Raw genomic sequence first — 23,596 nt, forward strand, 5'->3', positions numbered from 1 at the left:
TTGCATGATCTCTGCCCTTGTTAAAGATAACGATATGCTTGATCCTTAATAACGGCAGCATTGAAGCACCTTTGCTTCATATTTAGAGAATTTCATCAGCTCGTATAATAGTTGTCATATAGATACTGCAACATCATTTGACTCAGAAACCTTTCTAAGCTAAATCCAACCACAACCTTCATCTCAGTGTCATGAAAAAAGACAGATTAACTGAAATAACAGAAAACACAGAGAAAGTGCAGAAACTGTAACATTCTCCAAGCTGCTGAAAAAACCTGCTAACAAATCTCTTCTAGTACACAAACTGCCCACATGGAGAAGTGTGATTTGTGACTGCAGAGAACACATAACTGCTCTACAGTCCAGTGGTGGCATGCATGTGTCGCTTTGCATGGTGATGTAAGGCTTGGATGCAGCTGCTCGGCCATGGAAACCCATTCCATGAAGCTCTTTACACATTGTTCTCGAGCTGATCTGAAGGCCACATGAAGGTTGGAGGTCTGTAGTGACTGACTCTGCAGAAAGTTGGCGCCATCTGCGGCGCTTTCTCTGATTTTACACAGCCTGGGGGAACCCAGAGAAAACCCACGGAAACTCAGGGAGAACATGCAAACCCCACACAGGAAGGTCCCGTCAAGGTGGAATTGAACCCAGGACCTTTTTGCTGTGAGGTAACACTGCTAACCACCACTAACAGCTGACTGTGGAATATTTAGTAATGACTGGACTTGTTGCACAGGTATCATCCTATCACGGTACCACGCTGGGATTCACTGAGCTCCATTCTTTCACTGATGTTTGTAGAAGCAGTCTGCATGCCGAGGTGCTGGGTTTATACACCTGTGGAAGTGACTGGAACACCTGGATTTTGGGTGGGAGAGTGAATACCTTTGGTAATATAGAGTACTTAAACACTAGTTCTGTGGATTAAAAAAGTCTGATTTTGGAAACATACTGGGGTGACTGGGAATACCAAGTTCACTATGTTCTCAATATAAACTGGATGTCTTCAATGGTGGCACTGACTGATGATCTAATGATCTTCTTCCATAACTTTTATTGAATTTATAATGTCTGCTGGAAGAAGAACATCTTTTTAGGGGACGATCAATTGATACAAAATCTTTTCGACTGCCTTTGATGTGTCTGAAGTTTATAATATTTAACAGTCGGGATTTCGAAGCCAAAACATTTTTTAACAAACCAAAAGCCTCTCAGTTAAAATGTGACTTTTCTCTTTTCTTCTACTGATCCTGAACAGCAATCATAATAGTGCTTCTCTGCTTTGCTTGCCTTTATTAAAAAATGGTTTTTGTTCTTGTCTTTGTGCAAGTGGAAGTTAAGGGTCACAGTATGGAGGTAGCGGGGATCCACCACCTCCAGCTTCAGTATGTTTGGAATTCATCTTTCAACAATAGACACCCACATTGCTCTTTGTTACACATGTATCCCGAGGCTTTCCACCATCAAACACCTCTGACATCCGCAATCAATCAGCCTTGACCTGAGAGTCATTCGTCAGAGAAATATCAATCACATGCAGAAAAGTAAGCGGACAGAAATTAAATGAGGTCAGCTCTCCGCAGACCGTCTGAACTTCCATTTTTATGGACATAAATCATGAGCCACTCACAGCCAATGGAAACATTCATGATTTTCTTTTTCCGCTGCTGCTTTCAGAGTAACATGAAACAACCTGATCACACAAACATCTGATGAAACAGAGTGAAAGGAGGAGGTAAGTTTATTCAAACTCACATCTCCACCGCTTTACTGACTTCACATACCTAACCAGAAGTGTCAAAAAACAGAGAGCAGGCAGCTAATAGATACATGAATTATACCATTAATACTTAGTAAATGTTAGACATCATTTGACTGTTACAGTGTGTTCCCTTCTTTATTTTCATAGACAGTAACACTGACTGCATGTATAAACGGTGTAAAAACGATGTCTTACATTAAATCCTGATCTAGTTTTCCTAGATTTCCTGCTGTATCAACCCCAGAACTACAGTCTCAGATTATTTCAGGAGGTTTGAGTAAGTCAGTCTGTTTTCATACATAAAAGTGCACATTGACTCGAGACATTTATTTAAATTTAATCAAAGCCTCAACCAGTGCTTTTGATGATTAAACCCCGACAGCAGTCAGCCCATGAACTCCAGCTGCTGGTATAAAACTTGAGTGCTTTGTACACCCACTGTCCACTCCAGCTGCCTCCTGCTGATCTGATGCACTTCAAGAATGACTTCAGTTAAAAACAAATTTAGCAGCTTTAAAAAGGAATCGAGGCAGCAGCTGCTGTTAAATGTAACTCGGAAAGTTGGTTAGTTTTCATTTGAAGACAAGGCTGGTCATTTCTAATATTCTACATTGTGCTTTTTTTTCACTGGCTGCTGCAAGATAGCAATTTCTGTTATGTTTCAGAAATAGATTTTTAGCCAAGAGCTCTTCAGTGCCTTACACTGACAACAGACTTCTCTGCATTTTCAGTGCACACTGACACATACCACAGTTCAGACCGGACGCATCAGTAGAAATCAGTAGAAATGACAGTAGAGCTGACGTGATGTGAGCCTCACCCTCAGGGATCAGTTCACGATGTGCTCCTCACCTGAGCTTCTGCTTCTGAAAACTATCAATGCTTCTACTGAAAACTGCTGGTTCATCAAAACTGATCCTCAAATCTAAATTCAGGCAGTTTGAAGCAGAAGTTTGTTGCGTTACGTTACTGCAGAGCATGTATTACCAGTGGTCAAAGTGGTAGCTCCAAAGAGATCTAGAAAGAGCAGCAATCCTGGAAGCTGCCTGGACATGCATGAGAAGATGGTCTTCAATGTGAGATTGACCAAATTTAGCTTAGATACGATTTTTGACTTTTGGGCAAATGGGCAACGTTAAATATTCCAAAAACAAACAAAGAAACAAGGAAGAAAAAAGAAAGAAATGTAACTGTTTCTCCCACTTCAAACAAAATGTTATTTGACCCTCTTGAACAGTTTACCCCTGAGGTATGACCCTGATCCTAACTTTATATTTCAGAAGCAAAAACCGAACAGTGTTTGCTGTTTGTCAGGTAGAGTGATTGTTTTCTTTGGTCCATGATTGTCCAGACTTGGTACAACAAATGAATAAAAGCATGCAGCTCTGATTGACTATGGTTAGGGTTAGAGTTATGGTTGGGAATATCACCACCTTACAACTCAGAGGGGTCGACGCCAACAATGACCTCAGAGGGTTAAAAGATGTTCTCACATGCCACAGCATTCACAAAAATGACTTATTCTACACATAAAAACACATAAAAATCTATTTAGATATTCTACTTTTCCTGAAAACAGGGTTGGGTTAATCCCTGATGATGACTTACAGTACTGTGCAAAAGTCTTGACCCCTCATTTCTTCAGAGCAACAGTTCTCCAGGATTTCTGAAGGTCTTTCAAAAAATTCTTTGGACATTGGCTGCTTTTTCACTGCTTGAACCATTTTCATAATCCACCTAATACTGATCTATAAATCATTCAAGCATGCAAAAAGCACCAAACTCAACAAAGAACCAGTGAGATGTCTACACATGAACAATTTAAAATGTTTCTTTAGGCACTTGTATCCAGTCACAGAAACACATAATTTGTTTCCGTTTCTTTAGCTGAATCTATCAGACAAGACAGTTTGACAGCATAAAGTAGTATTTTTGTACCCTGAGGTGATTCCCAAAGAGTTATTAGCTACAAATTAGCTTTTTCTCTCTATGCTGTGCTGCATATCCTTAAAGGACTGGACTGAAAATCAGTGGCAGCAGGTGTGCTGGAGTGATGAATCTAAATGTGAAATTCTTGTTTAAAATCTTTATCAATATATTCAGAGGAGATCAGGAGGTCCAACAGTGAGCGTCTGCAACCATCTGTAAGGCTCTGTCACGGTTTGGGCTGCGTTTCAGCCAGCGGGGTATGAACACAGAAAAGTACCATCAGATTTGAATCCACCATTCAATACCATCTGGAAGGTATCTGATTGGCAACAGCTTCATCAGCATGACAATGATCCCAAACACACTGCCAGTGCAGTAAAAGCATCCCTGGATAGAAAAACACACAATGTCAGTCGTGGACCAGCCTCTCCAGAGCCCGGACCTCAGCATTTCTGAATCAGTGTGAGATCATCCTGACTCAGAACGGAACAAAAGGCAGAAACATCCGAAGAAGAATGTCCTCCAAGAAGCCCGGAGAACTGTTCCTGCAGACCGCTTAAAGAAACCACAGAAAGCTGCCTCAGAGAGTTCAGGCTGTGCTGAAGAATAAAAGGTATTTATAATAAATAGAATACACTATATTTTCATTGATGTTTGCACACATTGCAATAAATCACTGCACCGATTTCCCATTTTCCTTGCAAAATATAAAACGAGGGGCGGCTGAAGACTTGTCACAGTATTGTAGGTGTCCCTGTGTTTGCTGCTACAACCCCCGCACCCGCTCTCTGATCTGTTGGTGGGCACGGACGGGGTGTCACTCATTTTTTTGTGACATAAAATGTCAATTCCTATATTGACTATGTGTGAATTAGAGCATGTAAATATTTTTCATCACATATATCACAGTAGCGGCCTGGACAGCCAACAGAGGAAAAGTAAATGAGTTGGGAAAAATGCGCAAAGACGTTTATTTATGCACATTCTCGGATCCCATCAATCAGTAAAATGAGGCCAGATCACTAGAGAGCGACTGCTGACTGATGGCTGTGTCACTGTTTAGATGTGTGTCAGAATAAGCAGCCATCGCTCAATTCAAGGCAGACAGAACCTGGAAAGTCAGGCAGTGATGTTAAAGTCTGTAAGAGTCTGTCTGTTCAAGGGGATAAAGTTGGATTTTACTGGTAATACCACCACAAATGGAGCAGATTATGATGTGGATGTTGTTGCACTGTACTGACGCGGGCCGAGAGAAGAGGGAATAAAAGGTACGGGCATTTAAACTCACCCTGGACAGGACGACCTCTAAGGTGATGTTCTGTGGAGGAGCGCTGGGCACTGAGGAGACAGATATAAAGGAAAGTGTGAAAAACCCAAATACTACAACAACAAACCCAACAGCTGCTTCAATGGCACTATTTATTATTCAGAAAAGGAAGAAGCTATGGACAAAAACTGTGGAGACATTTCAGAGGATATTACGCCGACTTACATTAATTTCCTGTTAATCTTTAATCATCGGGCAGCAGAACCTAAACTTCCCCTAACCTTTAAAACCACATGCTGACATTAAAATTTAAGGCATATGCTCTGGGGATCATGAGTGCATGAGCAAATTTATGTTCCTTCAAAATGAGTAATACACATGTTCACGTATGTGTTTGTGAGAAAGGATGTGAAGGGACAGGGATGCTGTTAATATTTAATGTAAAAGGTTTAATTTTTAATGTTATTTTTACATTGTTATTGCTGTGCTAATGTTTAAGATCTGAAAATCATAAATACATCAGGCAGATTTGGAATTGTTGAAGATTATTTGATTTTTTATGTTTTGGTGGAGCTGCCAGAGCAAGACCAGAAAGAAGGTTCATGGATGCAGTGAAGGAGGATGTGCAGCAGGTTGGTGTGACAGAGGAGGATGCTGGGATGGGGTGCGATGGATGCTGTAGCGCCCCCTAAAGGGCGGAGCTGAAAGAAGAAGATGCTAAGCTTGGCTAATCACGTCACAGCCTAGAAAATGCATCCACTGTGATTTTATTTCTTTTTTTTCCCTTTGTGCTGAGCTGACTCCATCTGGTGTCCGAACAATGCTGTCAATCACCATGATGACATCAGCACAGACAGGAAGCAGCGGGACTGAAGCTGTGATGTCATTCGGCCTCACTGTGACAAGAGTAACATGACGGAGGTCCACAGACTGAACCGTCAAGAATTTTTTAACATGGTTTCTGACGAGTCTTAAAAAAACTGACTTTATTTCCTAAAAATGATTACAAGCTAACCAGACAAAGAAAACAAAATTAAGATGACAATCAGGGTGATGGTAAAGAAGAAAAAGCCACAAAAAAGATTAAAAAGTTAACAGAGGTGATGATAAAAAAAAAGAAGATACAAATATAAAAAAAAGACCAAAGTGCGTCTGATGATCATAGGGGAAAACAAGATGATGATGAAAGATGAAGAAAAAAACAAAAGAGAAGATAATGGGAATAAAATGAAAGGGTAAGCATGAAGATGAGAAGATGAAAAAGAATGAAACATAAGAGCTTTTAAGTTTAGGGAACTTTGCTTTGATACATAAAAGTATGAAAAAAAAGAGGAAAAAGATGAAGAGAAAGATGCAAAGGAAGCAAAAATAAAGATAAAGCAGCTAAAAAGAGATCAAACAAAGACCCAAAGAATAAATGGATGAAAGAGGAAGACAAACACAAACTGGAAGAGCTCCACCTCCCCAACTTTCACGAAATTTGGTTTGGAAGCTTTTGTGTAATCTTGCTAACAGACTCAGAGAGACAAACAGCACTGACAAAAGAGAGGATGCTGATGATGAGGAAGAAACTGATGAATAAGAGAAGGAAGAGTTGACACAATTTTAGGAAAGGCAGCAGATGTGCGATTCTGTCCAGCACATCACAGCCAAAGTGCAACATTCACATTGATAATGGGAGTGTTTTGGTTTGAGTGAACTGTCCAATCAGAGGCCTGATTAACTGTCAACGGCTTATCTATTGATTCAGCTGCTCACTGTGTGTGTGTGTGTGTGTGTGTGTGTGTGTGTGTGTGTGTGTGTGTGTGTGTGTGTGTGTGTATGAATCAGTTTTATTGTAAATTCAATTAGCCCACAAGTCAGCGTTATCATTGAGACACAGCCGGAAGATTCACAATACAGCTGCTCTGCAACCACGACTATGTGTTTGTGTTATTTCAGATCATTTTTACGGCGTGACTGCAGCTGGACAGGCGCTTCCATTCTCTCTGACTCTGTGGAAGTTTATTAATGACTGCATCCCTCTCTGCACACCCATCACAAGCTGAGTGCTGTGATATTAGGGGCCCAGTATGTGGAGAAAATGTAAACCAAACCAGCCTAGCATGCGGGGTTGGAGAGTGGAACCAGAGTGAAACAAATCCCATCAGAACTAAAGATGTCTGAGAGCTATTTGAAACCATTCTGCAGCAATGAAATTGCATTTTAAATGCTGCTGAAATGTGTGCTACTCATCAGATGTCAGATCAGTTCGGCGAGTGCCAATAAAATTAGCGATGTTAGCACCAGCAGCCTCTTTTTCCTTGGAGGGAAATGTCCATGCGTGCAGAGTTTGGTAGCACACTGCTTCAGTCGAGTGCGTCCATGCCAGTGAAGGTCCATTACAGTTTAAACAACCATACCCACAAGAGCTAATTACTGGACCTCAAGCTAATGATGTATTCCTTTTTGCAGGCCAAAATGTACATATATATAATTAACAGATACTTCCTTACGTACAACTTGCTAGTGCAGGGCTGGACCCCATTTTTCCTTTTATCCTTTAATTCTTTATGGCACAGATTCAACAAGCTGCTGCAAACATTCCTCAGAGATTTTAGTTCATGATGACATGATAGCATCTGCTGCAGATTTGTCAGATGCAAATCCATGATGTGAATCTCCTGTTCCACCACATCCCAGAGGAGCTCTGTGGGACTGAGATCTGGTGACTGTGCTGAAGTCTGGTGCATGTTCGGTAAAACAGTCTGACTACAGAATTTAGGTACACTGTGGTCATAAAGGGTTGGACATGATCAGCAATAACACTTTGCGTAGTCTCTGGTATTTAGACAATGCTCAGTTGGTACTAAGGGGTGTGCCAGGAAAATATCCCCCTACACCTTTACACCACCTCTGCTGCTGTAGCCCAGCTGCTCCAAGGTTTGATGTGTTGTGCATTCAGAGATGCACTTCTGTATAACTTGGTTGTAATATATGGTTATTTGAGTTACTGTTGCCTTCCTCTCAGCTGAAAGCACCATTCTTCTCTAACCTCTGACATCAAGGAGGCATTTGTACTCAGACAGATCCCTCTGGATAATTCTCTGTAAACTCTCCAGTGATGGCTGTGTGGGAAGATCCAAGTCGATCAGCAGTTTCTGAAACACTCAGAACAGACTGCCATGTTCAAAGTTACCTAAATCACCTTTCTTCCCCATTCTGATGCTCAGTTTGAACTTCAGCAGATCATCTACATGTCTAAATGGATTAAGTTACTGCTGTGTAATTGGCTGTTTAGATATTTCCATTAACGAGCAGTCAAACAGGCATACCTGACAAAGTCTCTGGTGAATGCATGTTCCCAAGTAGTAAAAGGAACGTATATGCAACATTCAGTTTGGATTTAAATACAACAGCAGAACACTGTACCCACAAAAGTACAACAAGGTCATTTTGACTCTTTTTTGGGCGACAGAAGAAACCATATTTGTTCCAGGTGCTAAAGTGCTAAGTTCTTAGCCAGTGATAGCAAGCTTACTTAAGCCTGATTAATGCCTGATTTAGACTTCTGTGTCAGGTCTACGTATGTAACTGGAAACCCCTCTGAACCCTACGCCGTAACCTGACGCACACCCCTCAAGAAATGTAACCACACGTCCGGTCCATGCAGCCCACAAAGATCGTGGCTGGCCTGGTCAGCATGGTCGATTCCTGCCGTGCATTTCCAGCTACATCTTCATCCCAGTTTTTTACTGTTTTAATGTTAGAATAAAAATAATTGTTTCAGTATAAGTAATAATGATCACAGCAACAATATAAGGACTCACAAATGTCAGCAATTCCTGAAGCTGTCAGAATGGACGTGAGGGAATGAATAAAGGAGTGAGAAAACTAAAGGGACAGATATATTTGCTGACCACAGAAAAGAGCGAGGACCCAGGAGGGGAAAAGTCCCAGCATGTAAAACACTGGGACACAACCGTGTACACAATGCACAACATACACAATCCACCAGCATAAATGCCGGCAGAAGCCTAACAAACACCTGTCAGTCAATGTGGTGCGGTCCCCATCAATGTCATTATCAAAATAATAAGTGAGTTATAAAAAAATCCATGAACGTAAAGTTGCTATGAAGGTGGGAAACCTTCCGTGAAGCCAGCTGTAAATATTTATGTTAACATAGCAGCCTATAGTGCACGACTCACTATTGGAATCAGCCTCAAGTGGCCATTAGAGGAACTGCGGTTTCTGAACCCGAGTTTTCCCGTTGCTTCCATCTTTCTTTTTCACAACAGAGACAAAATGGTGTAACAGCACAGACCCCACAGCTGTCACTGTACATTAATATAATAAGAATACTAGTTTGACTGTGACCTACCAGGACGCTCTCAGTTCTTTGGACAAGTCCAGCTTAGTGAGGTAAAACTGACACTTAGAAAAAGCCTTTGACCCCAGTCTGATTTATTTTTGCTGTTTAGTGAAGCATAAAACTCCACAGACAGCTCTTTAAACCACACAAGCTTCCTGCTATTTATAGGCTGCAGACTCCTTAATGGCATCTGTGATAATGTATCAGGCTCCCAGTGTCACTCACTGACATTTTACCCTCTGTCTGCAGTGGGCAGTGAAAGGTCAAATTAATCAAATCAGTGATTATAAAAACAAAGCTGACGTCTCTTTTTCCCCTTCAGAATGCATCAACACTGAGCCTCTTAAATTTTAAATGCATCTGTCCTTTTCATGAGTGATTATGTGGCTGCAAAGTTAGGATGAGATATGAGGACTCTGTCAAACAATCAGCCAGTAAAGATGATTGGACCTGCAGGGCTCCAAAACAAGTGCATGCAAGAATAAGTCCAGTTGGGTACCTTGAATATATTTCTCTTATTATGTTATTCTCTGAGTGTTTTCATGACTTATGAACTTCCCTGTTTTTTTTCCTCTGTTCTGCTCCACACACAGCGAACTTTAATACGGAAGCATGTGAGGGAGAGTGACCGAGTATATGTGTGGACTCCATTTAATGTGTCAGGCTAAAAAGAGGTTTAAATGAAGCTGCTCCTGCCTCTCCCTACTTAATTAAAGACCCCCGAGTCTCCTAATGAAACTCCTGACAGCAGAAGGGAGGGGGCTATGAGAAGGGCTAAAGAGTGTGCTGCTGTTGGCTCTTCTGTCACACACACACGCACACAGTGCCAGATAATAGACACCATCTGATCCAGCGGTTTTCTAGTCTCAGAGTCGAAGCGCTGCTTGAAACTGGGACCAGTTTAAACCAGTCAGGCTGCATAAATCGTGTTCTGTACTATTCTGGACTCTTTGTGGTAAACTCTGCGTATTAAACATATATTAAATAACGTTCTGTGCTTATGTTTAAATGCATCGTTAATAAGTTTTTATACTGAAATATCTCAGTCGCCCCCTGGTGGTGGTTTGAAGTATACATCATAAACCCTAAACCTCCATATTCATGGCACAGAAGACATATACACACATTGGGCACTTCATTAGGTACACCTGTTCAACTGCCTCTCAATGGAAATATCTAATCAGCCAATCACATGGCAGCAGTTTTATGAATTTATACATGTAGACATGTGCAAGAAAACCTGCTGAATTTTAGGCTGTAAAAAAAGTCTTGTTACCATTTTCATCCCTTTAAGAGCCCAGTGTGGTCATAAAGACATTTTCTTGATGACTTGATGGCACACGTGGAAAACATGAATTATTAGTGTGGACTACCTCAAACTGGGATGACATATCTCCACAATTAAACACCACTATCTTTGATCTGTGATGACCAGGACCTGTTGGAAAATCCCTCTTCAGATTCTCTTTAATTTGATGGGTTACGTTCACTCTTTAACAGCCACTAAAAATCAATACTTGCTTCTGTAACCAGGGCGACAGCTTCCATTGAGATGATGTCCTTGGTATTTCAGGGGAATTATGCTTTTAGCAGCCTATTGTGAGCAACTGAAAATCAGTGGCAGCAGGTCTGATGGAGCGATGAATCCAAATTTGAAATGTTTCAAATTTGAGTGGATAGAGACACTGGAAACTGAGGAACGTTCAGTCATGGAGGGAAAGCCGCTGTGACGTTGCCTCAGCTGTAATACTGTCAGTGTTCATGTCCTGATACCACACTGGGTAAATGAGGAGATGCTAAGGCACAGCTCACCATCTGATTGGGTGGTGACGCTGATGGCCTCTGAGGCGGTGCCGGGTCCGTAGCGGTTGATGGCCAACACCCGAACTGTGTATTCTGTGAACTTGTTGAGTCCCTCCATCTTGTAGTTTTGTCCATTCACTTCCACACTCTGCACACAAACACACAGTATTTAATTCCCCAAATAACCGAGGAAGCTCAAATGAACTCCATAGCACAGACTCGGGCTGTGGAAAGCATCGGACTCCATCAGTGATGGTGCTCACCTGCTCTTTGCCTGATGGACTCTCGGTCCACAGCAGTCTGTAGCCCAGGATGGGGCCGTTGGGATGGCTGGGTTGCTCCCAGCTCACCTGAATGGAGGTGGGAGACAGAGCCGATGCTCGGAGAGACTCCACCTTGTTGGGAACCTGGACTGTAGACACACACAAACACTTCTGTTACCAGTGCTGTCACTTTTAGACATGTGCTACTATTACTACACATGATCCTGTTCTAAATACCCTCATGTCTATGAGAATCAAGCAGTGACACAGCTGTTATTTATGAGTCACATCAAAATCAGGCTCATTTCAGTCCCGTATCATAAACTTCAACTTTAATGTGTAAATAAATACGACTACTGGCTGGAATAACAGATACATTCTTACTGATTTGATATGAAGATTTACAGCAGCTAACACAATGCACTCAGTGACCTGTTACAATAACATCTGGCCTATTTAACTGGGACATTATTCAAGGTGAAATGCGGCTAAAAGAAAAATGCAGATGTGGGCCACATCTGGGCCAGACATTCGTGATTTTCCACCTGAGTGAGATCTTGAGGAAGGAGGTCTAAGGCACCAAAAACAATGCAAACAAGCAATGTCATCCTAAGTTGCGTGTTTGACTCTGGTTGTGTTGTGTGTGTCCAAGTCTAATAGGCATAAAGAGGAATCAGCCATGGACCCATCCATGTGTCACAGCAAGAGGACAGTCTGCGTTCTTCTACCCTTTTCCTCCATCTCATACTGGCCAGCAGAGACTTCAGCAGCTTGATTTTGGTCTTGAAAGTCTTCATCTTTGTGTTCAAGTAATTAGAAGAAGAAATAATTACAAAATACGGGACAACGCACCATAAAAAGGATTCACAGCGATGACTAAGCAGAGTACACTTGTGTGTGTCTGTGTGTGATGGAGCGTTTGTGTCTTACGATCAGGTTTGGTGGCAATCTTGAGTGGGGCGGAGCTCTCTCCTGGCCCCACGTCGTTGTAAGCGACGACTCTGAAGCTGTAGCTCTCCTCCGGCTTTAGGTTGGAAACTGTAAGCTCCAAAGACTCCGGCTCCGACACGTTCACTGACCTCTCCCTGACATGGGAAAAAAGCACCATGGATTAATTTCTCATCACAGAAAAAAAACAAAAGCACTGCTGCGTTATTTATGTTACTCATCTTTATCATTAAGTGTGTTTTCCTGAAAGTAACTGTAATTACAGCTACACGCTTTTCTATTTATTTATGGTTTATTTAAACAGATTGAAAGTGGGAGGCGATCTTTCTTTACTTTGTAACAGCGCAGATAATCGCTGCTGGAATCAGCTGCAATCTCTGTAATCCCTCAGTGTCTGCAGCTAATCCACAGATTACAGCACCTCTGCAGCCTCACAGTCCACAACTAATCACCAGACCACAGATGAGACAAATCCAGATGCAACGATTAGCATGTTTCCACAGCATCTCTCACACACACACACACACACACACACACACACACACACACACACACACACACACACACACACACACACACACACACACACACACACACACACACACACACACCAGTGGTTTCAGTTCTCTGAAAGGAAAACGCATTGGAGCATTTTTTAATACAGAATACTGAAAATATTCCTGGGGATAAAACATGAAAGCAAACTTTCTGTTGGCAGGATTTTGCTCCTTTTTGATGAAAACAGATAAAACATCCCTGCACTGATGTTCACTGCATGCCAACATCTCGACTTCACCACTAAGAAGCACAAAGGAAATTTGTAACTCATTCTTCATTAAGACAGAAGGGAACTGTGCAAAAAAATGTACTGTAAATAAATTACTGCAGCTGAGGAAGGACTGAAAGGTTTTAAATAATCAGTGAAGGATTCATTATAATTACAGCTCATCGTTAGGTTCAGTGTGCATGTCTGTTCAGCTCATTTCAAGAAGGTTTAACACAGAGTGACTCTTACAGTGATGGCTCAAGATCCTGGGAGAAATTATATAATTATGGTTATGTCTGAAAATGAAGTGTAGAGCTGCAGTAGGGTTCTGTTAATCCATCCATCCATCCATCCATCCATCCATCCATCCATCCATCCATCCATCCATCCATCCATCCATCCATCCATCCATCCATCCTCTTCTGCTTATCCGGGGCTGGGCCGCAGGGACAGCACCCTGTGCAGAGAAGCCCAGGCCTCCCTCTCCCCAGCCACCTCCACCAGCTCATCCAGGAGACACCGAGGCGTTCCCAGGTCAGCCAAGAGATATAATCTCTCCAGCATGTCCTACGTCTGCTGCGGGGCCTCCTCCCAGTAGGACATGCCTGGAACACCTCACCCAAGAGGCACCCAGGAAGCATCCTAATCAGATGCCCGAACCACCTCAACTGGCTCCTTTCGATGTGGACGAGCAGCGGCTCTACTCTGATTCCCTCCCTGCACTCATCACCCTATCTCTAAGGGAGAGGCCAGCCACCTTTCAGAGGAAGCTCATTTCTGCTGCTTCCATTAGTCCAGCTTAACACAAAGACAGCAGGCAGCTAATATTTAGTGAGAAATTATCCAATCTGACATCATCAGCTTTTCCCAGGTCCAAATCCTTCTTTAGTTCCCAAAATCAAACAAACACTGAGACAACTTCCGTTATTGTTAGCATGAAGTTTCAGCAGGGACGCATTCATTGATTAAAACGTCTCTGAGCCACACGTTTCCAGTGAGACTGCGATCCTGGTTCACATCGTGTTAGACTGCAGAGAGTTGCTTTACACCCACTTCACAGACTTAAAAGTAGTTTTTCTGTTTATTGCAGCTGAATTTTCTTTGTAGTAATTTCCATCTTATTTCACTCTGATCTGCAAATTTGTAACTGTGACTTGCAATTTTTTTCCCACTTGTCTAGTGTCTGCAGCCAAATACAGTGACAAGTTGACCTTGACCCATAATGGCACCCTTCCCTTGTTTCCTTTGTAGCAATTGGATAAAAGCTGTACTTTAGGAAATTGTCTGTCCTGCAGTGCAGACTTTTGAAAACTAGAGAGGATTTAAACATGGGATGTTTGTCTCAATATGTAAAACAAGGGATAAAAATGCAGTGCAGTAAAATGTGTGGCTGTTTGCCAAGGAACGTCTTTTTAACTCCCTCTGCGAACACCAGTTTTCATCTTCACACTTTTATTTGTGTAGAGATTAAATAAACCAGATATAAAATGTTAATTTGGAGACACTTTGGCTCTATTTTAAAGAGCTAAGCACTGTTAGCGGTTTCACAGTCCCTGTTACAGAAACACCAATCAGCTCAGGACACATTTCTTCTCTGTTTCTTCTCCTGCTCAGCACTCTAACACAGCATTTTTATGCAATGACACACAGACTGTGTGAGACAGGTGCTCATTTCCTGCTTGTCACAACTCTGGGAAAGGCTCAGCTGGCACCACATTTAAGGGTTAAGCAAAATCCATAAGCTAACCCACTGTAAGCCCAACCCTTTGAAACCAAAGCAGTTAAACCAGATAGTTTTTAGTGACTAAATGTAACCACCAAGTATCATACAACACTCAAAGGCCCAAACAGTACATAAATCTCAGTCTTCTGGCTGATAATCACAAATGGTGGTCTCCATCTTATGTATGGGTCAATTTCATTTTATACTGAGGCAGAAAAAAAATAGGACTTTCTGGAATTTCTAAAAATATGTTACTGTTACTTTCAGCTACTTCTTGTACTCACGTTGGCAAATAAGGGTGAATATAAAGCAGTGTAGAAACAGTAACCATATCAAAAATAATACACCACAGCCCGTTCATCCTCCAGCACTTTATTATAGTTTTGTATTTTATTTAATTTTTTATCTTGACTTTTTTAAAAAACATAGTTTAGTTTCAGTTAAAGCACATTCCAGAGGGAAGATTTAGGAAAATCACTGGTATATGGACAGGATTTTTAAAATTTTGACCCAACAGAAACTGTCAGTAATTCACTGATGTGACGCCTAAACAAACAACCTCGAGCTTTTATTTATACAATCAGGAGAATTTTGAAAAACATTAAGTCTCCGTGTCACCAGGTCAAAGTGAGATCTGAAGACGTGTCAGTGACAGTGATGTTACTGAATCTTTGGACAGTGCTACCTCATTTTAATCATAATAGAAAAAGGTGGATTTTTCTGCCTGGTAACAGAACCTGCATGGTGGAAAGCTGTAAGCCTCTTAAACTATACCAAAACCTACACCTGGAACTTTCTACCTCACCTGTAGCTCTGTTGGGTTTGCATTACATTTTTAAGGGTTTTTAAGTCTTTACTCCTTTTTATTAATGACTCTGACCGCAAACCTAAAATGGACTGTGAATAGAAATGTAAATTATTTTCATGCTTTTGTCTTTGCCGTTGTGAGAAGGTTGCTGTGTGGTGGTTTCAACAAGGCCGTCTGGTTACTTTGATTAAAAGGATGTAGCGTTTGTTGCTTACCCTCCTGAAATTTCCTCCAACTGTTCAATAAACAACTACAGCATGTGCAGTCTATAAACCGGTCTGAACGGGGACCTTAGGTGATGTTTTTGGGACAGTTTGCCAAGAGGTTATCAGAATTCATCATCTGCAGACCACAGACGTACACTGTAGATTTCATGGCAATTTGACACACTGATAGAGCAACAAATCAACTGCTATCATCGGCAGCAGCAGTCGCACGCAAAGGTTAAAGACAACACCAAAGGTGAGAGGAGTTCTCAGGGTAAATAAATCCATCTTTTCTCTGGGCTGCTGAGGAAAAGGCTGAGAAGCGGAGCTGGATGTTGAGGTAACCAGCAGGCTGGATTCTGATGCAGTGTGAACTCTGTTTGCCCTTCAAAAAGCCACCGTGTGAGGGCAGGAAGTCAGCGCAAACAGGAATAACACACGGAGAGAAAAAGACAGCTCTTCTTCTGCTTACGTCTTTACCAAGTCCTCATCTCTCTGGCTTTGCTTCTAATTTTTTCCTCTCTCTAAGGATCTCACCTCTTCCTGTTTTTAACCCTCCCTTTCCTTACCCTCCAGGCTTTCTGTTTCACCCCAGTCTCATCAGCCCTGAGGTTGCAATAGCTGCAGAATAACAGCAACACTACAGAACACGTAGCGTGGGTATTCTCCAGTACTCCAGCTTCCTCCCACAGTCTTAAGACATGCAGTTAGTGGGGTTAGGTTCATTGATCTAAATTGCCCATAGGTGTGGTTGTCTGTCTCTCTGTGTTAGCCCTGCAACACATTGGTCACCTGTCCAGGGTGTACCCTGCCTCTGGCTCTATGACAGCTGGGATAGGCTCCAACTCCTCAACCCTGAATTGGGTAAGTGGATGAAGATGTATGGATGGATGGATGGATGTATGGATGGATGGATGGATGGATGGATGGATGGATGGATGGATGGATGGATGGATGGATGGATGGATGGATGGATATTGTTATTATTTGGTTAAATGTCCTTTAGCAAGTGTCACTTCAGATGCTTTTATTAGCCATCAGTGAGCTTCTGGCATAATTCCGGTTGGATTTTTGATTCTTCTTGGCAGAATTGGTAGAACTCATTTAAACTGGTTGGTTTACTGTTATTACAGATGTATGCTGTATAATCATTCCACCCTGGAAAAGGAAAAAAAATCAAAAAATCACTAAAATTCAAAAATTATGATGCCAATGATAAACTTCTGACCACAACTGTATACAAAAGATGGACATTTATAAAATCGTGTTTTGTTGCCTTAGGTTGAGCGTTTCACTCGTCACCATCTTGATGTTTTAAAAAGAACCTCATTTTGCATTAAATATGACTTGAAATAAACACCTGAGACCATAAACCTATTAGGAATCATTAATGAAGACAGAAGTTGCCTCATTTTCTCACTGACATCTAAACAATCTACTATCTGGTTACAGCCAGAGGACCCACCCCCTGCTGACCAGAACACTGCTTTAAGGCACTTCAGCACAGGCTTCATGATTCAGAGAATATATGTATTTGCTTTGAAGGCAGCTTTCTAAAGTATTGGCTGTACTTTAGACAGCTTTGTGAGGTTGTGATTACAGTTAACAGATGAGCCTCATCAAGACCATCAGTTGTGTTGTGCTGAGATAGTGTTGGTCTACAGCAATAAGACCTGTTAAAATGTTAAAAGTGTTGTTGCAAAAGAAACATCTGTTCTGCAGTCTCCATTTCTCTTGGTTATATGGGCTATTTTCTGTCACTGCTGTTTTCCCATGCTGTCATTTCCCACATCATTCAAAATTTCAATGTCACTGCTCTTGTACAATAATCTAGCCGCCTGTGTTCTCTGCCAATCTGCCCCTAGTTCCTATCCTTTAAGTTCCCTGTGACATCTCACTCTGCCGTTCCAGCCATCTAGCACAAAGGCCATCTAACCCTCCTCCTGATCCAGGATGTGTCATCCAAAGTCTCCATGGGCCATTTGTTTTCTCCGCTCCACTACCACTATCAGCGCCGAGACTCCGGGGGAGCAGTTTATATCTCCTACTTTCATCTGGGATTCTGCACAATAATGTGACTCCTCATCGAAGTCCAACAGCCAAAAACGTGTGTCCACATGTCACAATACATGCTGCAGTTTTCTCCAAATGTTATTTCCTTATTGATGTGCTATAGTAATCAAAGTTATGGCAAGAACTTCTCAACTATGTACGAATAATGACAGTCCATTACTTTAAGGCATTTTAAAGATGCTGATATACTGAGGGATATCCTGAGACCACTTTATTAGTACTTGTATCAAATACATTTGCATCTACTGCAAGAGCAGATTTATAACAATCCTGCTCTGACTTCAGAAGAACCTTTTTCATTTTATTTGTTCAACTCAGTTTTTTGACAAACAGCATTTAGATGTGCAGACGTGGTCAGGATTACCTGCGGGAGTTCAAACTGAGCATCAGAATGGGGTGGGGTGGGGGGCTAAATGACTTAAGTAAGCAGCAGATGACCACACCAGGTGCCGCTTCTGTCAGTAAACAGTAAACTGAGGCTGTAATTCCTACAGACTCACCAAAATTGTGCAACAGAAGCTTGGAAAAAGTCTGGATTTGTGCTGCAACATTGGGAGGGTGGTCGGGTTAGAAATGAAAGCACAGATCCATCCCGCCTTGTATCGATGGTTCAGGCTGCTGGTGGTGTGTGGGGTATTTTCTTACACACTTTGAGCTCCTTAACAGGAACTGAGTATTGTTTAAACACCACAGTGTACCGGAGTATTGCTGCTACCCTGTCCTTCCCTTTAAGACTACAGTGCAATGGCCTTCACACTTTTGATGGCTGCTTCCAGCAGGATAACACAACATGTCACAAAGCTCAAATCATCTCAGTCTGGATTCTAGAGCATTACAGCGTGTTCACTGCACTCAGATGGCCTTCACAGTCACCAGACCTCAATCTTCAGGTTGTGGTGGAACAGGAGATTCACATCTGCAGCAGCTGTGTGGTGCTATCATGTCGTTATGGAACAAAATCTCTGAGAAATGTGTCCATCAAGATGCAACTAAGAAGGTGTCTGGTGAGCGTACGTCTATGATGCGTTTAATGATCTGGAACGATAATTAGGCAAATAAATTATGGGGCGATTTTCAAGGCTGGATAAAACTTGGTTAGGATCAAATAAAAATCATGGTTATAGGTGATGGCTGATAGCAGGTACTTGATCAGAGGTACATATTCTGGTCTGTTAAGCTAAAAGAGACCGATGCTGGCCATCTGTCAGAAGGCTGGCATTAGCTGAAAAGTCATAAAGAAAATATGTTGGAAACAAGCAGCTGCTGTAGTTTATTTTGAAACTACAGTAGTTCCTGTCAGAGGCTTTAGGCGACCTGTGGCACCTGTGAATCTGGTCTGACAGCATTTAGGTTCTAATGCTCTAATTTCACTGGTAATTGAGTCCAGAGTAATAATATCTGGTGTAGACAGCACGGCTCCTGCTGGGGAACACGTAGAAGGAAAGAGAAGAGAAATGAATCGGTATCACTGACATGGAAAATGATGGTAATTATGAGAACCTTAACATATCCTGAAAATAGCAGTAATCAGTATGACATGCTTTGGAAAGACTGCAATGACTTGTATGAATGTCTGCCTACAAACATCGTTTCATCTTCTAATTCCTTCTGCCTTCTTTCTTTTTCCATTTTCCTTCCTGATCTGTCCAGATATTTCTCTATTTTGCTGTCAATATATTTCCAGGAAGTCATTACAGCTGACAAAAAAAAGTCATCCTCACCCTTCCCTCCAGCCATTTCCCTTTCTCCTGTAATCTTTCATTGTTTTCTCTCTCAGCCTTCCTCCCCTCTCATTTTCTGCAAGTTATTAGCACTGACAAAACCCATATCGGCATTTTTCTCAAAGTCATTAGAACTGACAAAACCTCTGCCTCTATTCCTTCTGTAAGCCATTAGGACTGACAGAATCTCTCTATCGAATCATTTCATGACACAAACTTCAGTGGCTCTTTTGTCCAGCCTACCGTTCAGAGCCCCAGAGCTCTGCAGGCCCAGATTGTCTCTGAGGTAACAAAGCTTTAAAAGCCTGGATGTGAAAGCCTTCAGCTGGAGCTCTGACTGTCAGAGGTAACCATTTAGCATCAGCAGGGGACTCGCCAATGTGTCACCCAGAGCTTTTTCTACTCGGTGCTCTGAGCTTCTGTGTGCACCAGAGCTGTGATCTAAGAAAAGCAGTGTTGTCTTTGACACACTGTTAGTATACAGCTCTGCACCATCAGACTGTTATCCCTTTATAAGCTAACAACTGCTAAATCAGGATCTTGGGTCCACATGCCTTTGAGTCAACAGCATGAGTTCATCTATCTTTTTCAGTCAGGTAAGCAGCACGTCCCCAGAAAGAAATGTCACTGTTGGCCAGTTTGTTCCAGACTAAAATATCTCAACAACTTCTGACTGGATCCTGTAGAGACTGCATACAGATATTTATGTTTCCACACTGCTCAACCAATCTGCTCATAGTTCATTTGGGGCCACGAGGCATGATTTTGTTTTTGTGTGAAATGTCCTACCAACTACTTCATAATAAAAATCACTTTCATGACCAAAACTAACCACGCCATGGGCTCAAATTCACGATTATTTGTCATGACCATCAATCAGTGGCTACAAGTACAGTTCACAGAGAGCTGGAGAATGGCTGCAATCACAGCCTTATAAGATGGTGAGGAGATGCCCCTTTTACCCACTGTATTACACCGTTTGTGCCGGGGGACCCGATCCTTTGGGTGGAGCAATTTTCAAAACGGTGTGTTTGGGGTGTGAAATCTGCAGAGACGCAATGTTTTTCAAAAGTATATGAAACATAAGGGATCACTGTTTTTGCTCAGGCAGGGGTTCTTTCTTCTCTCCTGGATCACCTACAGCACTCTTTAGGCAAGGAAGGAGTCTAAGGATACATCTTTCACATCTTACAATGCTGTGACCGCAGCCATTCCCCAGCTCTGCAAATGGAGCTCAAATCCACTGATGACAATCTGTATATTAACGATCATGAAACTGAGTCCAACTTTTAGCCAATGCTGTGCTAGTTTTGGTCATTAAAAAAGTATGCTGTTTACGAGGTTAGGGCTGCACGGTCACACATGCAGCACCAACCTCGTGCACTACATGCAGAAATTTTACATCTAGTCCGGACCAAAGTAAAAAATGTGTGTTTGTAGAGACGACAAGTGTAAAGGTAAAGTTGGGTGTCATTTCTCAGGTTTATAACTAGCAGACTTTTAGCAGGAGAAGATGAATGGGAGGTTATGGTTCTATAGGAGATACATATTAATATATTATATATATATTTGCATTGAAAGTTGCCTTAATTAGAACAATTAATTATTTCTTTGTCATCTGTTTCTTCAGGTTTAATTATGACGCTGATTGTTTGACAGTCGTTGTGTTCTAGTGATGTTTGTATAGCTCTGTTAATTTCCTTATTTTCTAATGTGAACACTGGTTAAATTGCCCCAAATTAAATTACCCCCAGACAGCCAACATCACATGCATTCACACAAACATGGATAACTACAACCAAGCTTAGTTAGGACCAGGTTTAAGTTTTGTTGGTGCAACGAGCTTAGAAGGTAACAATTAACACCAGAAGCTTAAATACAAAGCTGCATTCATAAACTGGGTGCAGAACACAGGCACAGATACTTGTAATTAATGCTAAGTTACAGACCAATAACATACTAGCACTCCACTCATCAAAACCCAGACTTCACATACATCTAATAATACAGTTAATGGCGCAACAAGCCACATTATTGATCAGACGATCTGATTAAAAATGCTACATGAGGCATAAACTCAGTCAAGGGCCCAGGTTAGTGGCTGGAACTAGAAGAACACCTGTCAGTCAAAGCAACCACATCCAGACAGGTGAGTTATAAAAAAAAACACTCACCAACACTACAATTGTTTGGAAGAAGGAAACCAACCGCAGAGGTCAAAATCTTTTCTTTTTTTTGTACCAGGCTTTAATTATGTTTATTTCTGCTGTAAATTTGAGCATTTTAATACGTCACTCTATGGGAGCTGAATCACCTTTGGAACCAACCTCAGGTGGACATTAGAGAAGCTGCACTCTCACGTTGGCTTAATTATTCTTCCCCGAGGATGCCACTTGGGAAAGATCAAATGTTACCGCGTGGGATTATTAAATAATCCAGCCATATCGTCACATTAAAACATTGTTACTGATGGGCTGCTACTTCCACCTGCTATAGGAAAAATTTACATTCTATTTGAAATTTAATTGTGCACATTACCACTTCCCCTCAGGATGAAACAACAGATCCTCCATTGCAGAGCAAAGATTTAAAAATGTCCAGTAATTCACTTTGACGTACTGCTGTGCATGCATACAGCCTCTTTGTCTGTTCTGCTTTATAACACAACAATGATGCAGATTCACAAACAGACCAATAAAAATACAAATATAAAACAAAGAAACAGAAGCTCGTCTTACCTCTCGACTCCATCCTGGGAGTAATAAACACCGTAGGTCTGAACGGCTCCTCCGGTCTCCTCTGGGGGGCGCCAGCTGAGTCGGACAAATCGGCTGGACACTAGGACAGGGACCAGGTCGCGGGGGGCAGAGGGGAGGGCAACGCCTGGGCTGGGGGACACTGGTGGGGGATCAGAGGAGGAGGAGTAAGTCAAAGGGGTGCCAGAAGGAGCAGGAGAAGGGCGGGGAAGAGGAGGAGGTGTGTAGGAAGGTCTATACTGAGTGGGCGTGGCCTCTGTTAACAGTTCATCCAGGGGAGGGGAGGGGAGGGGAGAAGCAGGGACAAGGACGGAGGACGACAGGGGGAGGTGGAGGGGAGGTGCAGGAGGCGAGCAAAGGAGACAGAGCAAAGAAAAAAAATAAAAAGAGAAAAGGACAGATGAGATGAGCAGATAAGGAACGGAAAAGACGTGGAAGAGACAAGAAGGAAGAAAAGAAGGAAGAAGAGTGGTAAAGAAGATCACAGCCAAGAAGAAAAAGCAGCAGAGCATCTGAAGAGTTTAGTTATCAGTCAACAGAAATCAGTCATCTCACAGTTGAGACTGTTTTAATGCCGTGACATTAAAACACACATAGCATTTGAATTCAGACATTTTTATGTCAATATGGTGCGTTAAAATAATTATGTTTCTAATGGTGTTCAGTTCAGTTCTCAGGAGGTGCAAAAAAATGTCAATTTTAGATCCCACCTGAATGTATAAACCCAACCTTCCAAAATATCTTAATTACTGCAAGAAAGAAAAACACATTTAAAAAGGTGAGATTTTCCTGACGTGACCTTTACCTTTCTCAGCACCTGCAGGATTTTTGAGGCTCTTTGCCTCGTCTGCTTCTGTCTGCCTAAATGACCAAGCAAGATACAGCTGAGAATGGAACTACCATTAACAGCAGAATGACCCTCCAGATGGGCAAATCTAGCACCGGGCATACTTTGGTATAGTTCTTACCAGTAAGGGGCCATCAAGGGGCCACAGTATTCATAGATTTGTCATTAATTTGTGTTTAGCAGTAAGAACTTCTTACTGCTAAACACAACTTAATGAAACTCCCTAACTAAAAAATGCTAAGACTCACGTTTTCTTTCAAAATGGCCCTCGCTTGGCACAAAGCACTAATTCTGGAGTTAACTTTTATACTGTATGAATGTAATCAAGAGAGGAAGGCTGATAATGTAGATGTTTAAGATTCAACAA

General features: G+C 41.9%; 1 protein-coding gene across 1 annotated transcript in view; it reads right to left on the reverse strand.

The window, feature by feature from the left end:
• Positions 1 to 23,364, reverse strand: part of dcc (DCC netrin 1 receptor) — a 137,222-nt gene extending 113,858 nt beyond the window's left edge. Inside the window, exons 1-7 of the mRNA XM_030743288.1 lie at positions 23,351 to 23,364; positions 23,188 to 23,243; positions 22,365 to 22,524; positions 12,312 to 12,466; positions 11,382 to 11,530; positions 11,128 to 11,266; positions 4,983 to 5,032 (exon numbers count right to left, since the gene is read on the reverse strand). Coding sequence (XP_030599148.1) covers positions 4,983 to 5,032; positions 11,128 to 11,266; positions 11,382 to 11,530; positions 12,312 to 12,466; positions 22,365 to 22,524; positions 23,188 to 23,243; positions 23,351 to 23,364 — 723 coding nt within the window. The remainder of the gene's footprint in view (positions 1 to 4,982; positions 5,033 to 11,127; positions 11,267 to 11,381; positions 11,531 to 12,311; positions 12,467 to 22,364; positions 22,525 to 23,187; positions 23,244 to 23,350) is intronic.
• Positions 23,365 to 23,596: the final 232 nt, after the last annotated feature.

The sequence above is a fragment of the Archocentrus centrarchus genome, chromosome 12 (assembly GCF_007364275.1).
Source record: "Archocentrus centrarchus isolate MPI-CPG fArcCen1 chromosome 12, fArcCen1, whole genome shotgun sequence".
Lineage (NCBI taxonomy): Eukaryota > Metazoa > Chordata > Actinopteri > Cichliformes > Cichlidae > Archocentrus > Archocentrus centrarchus.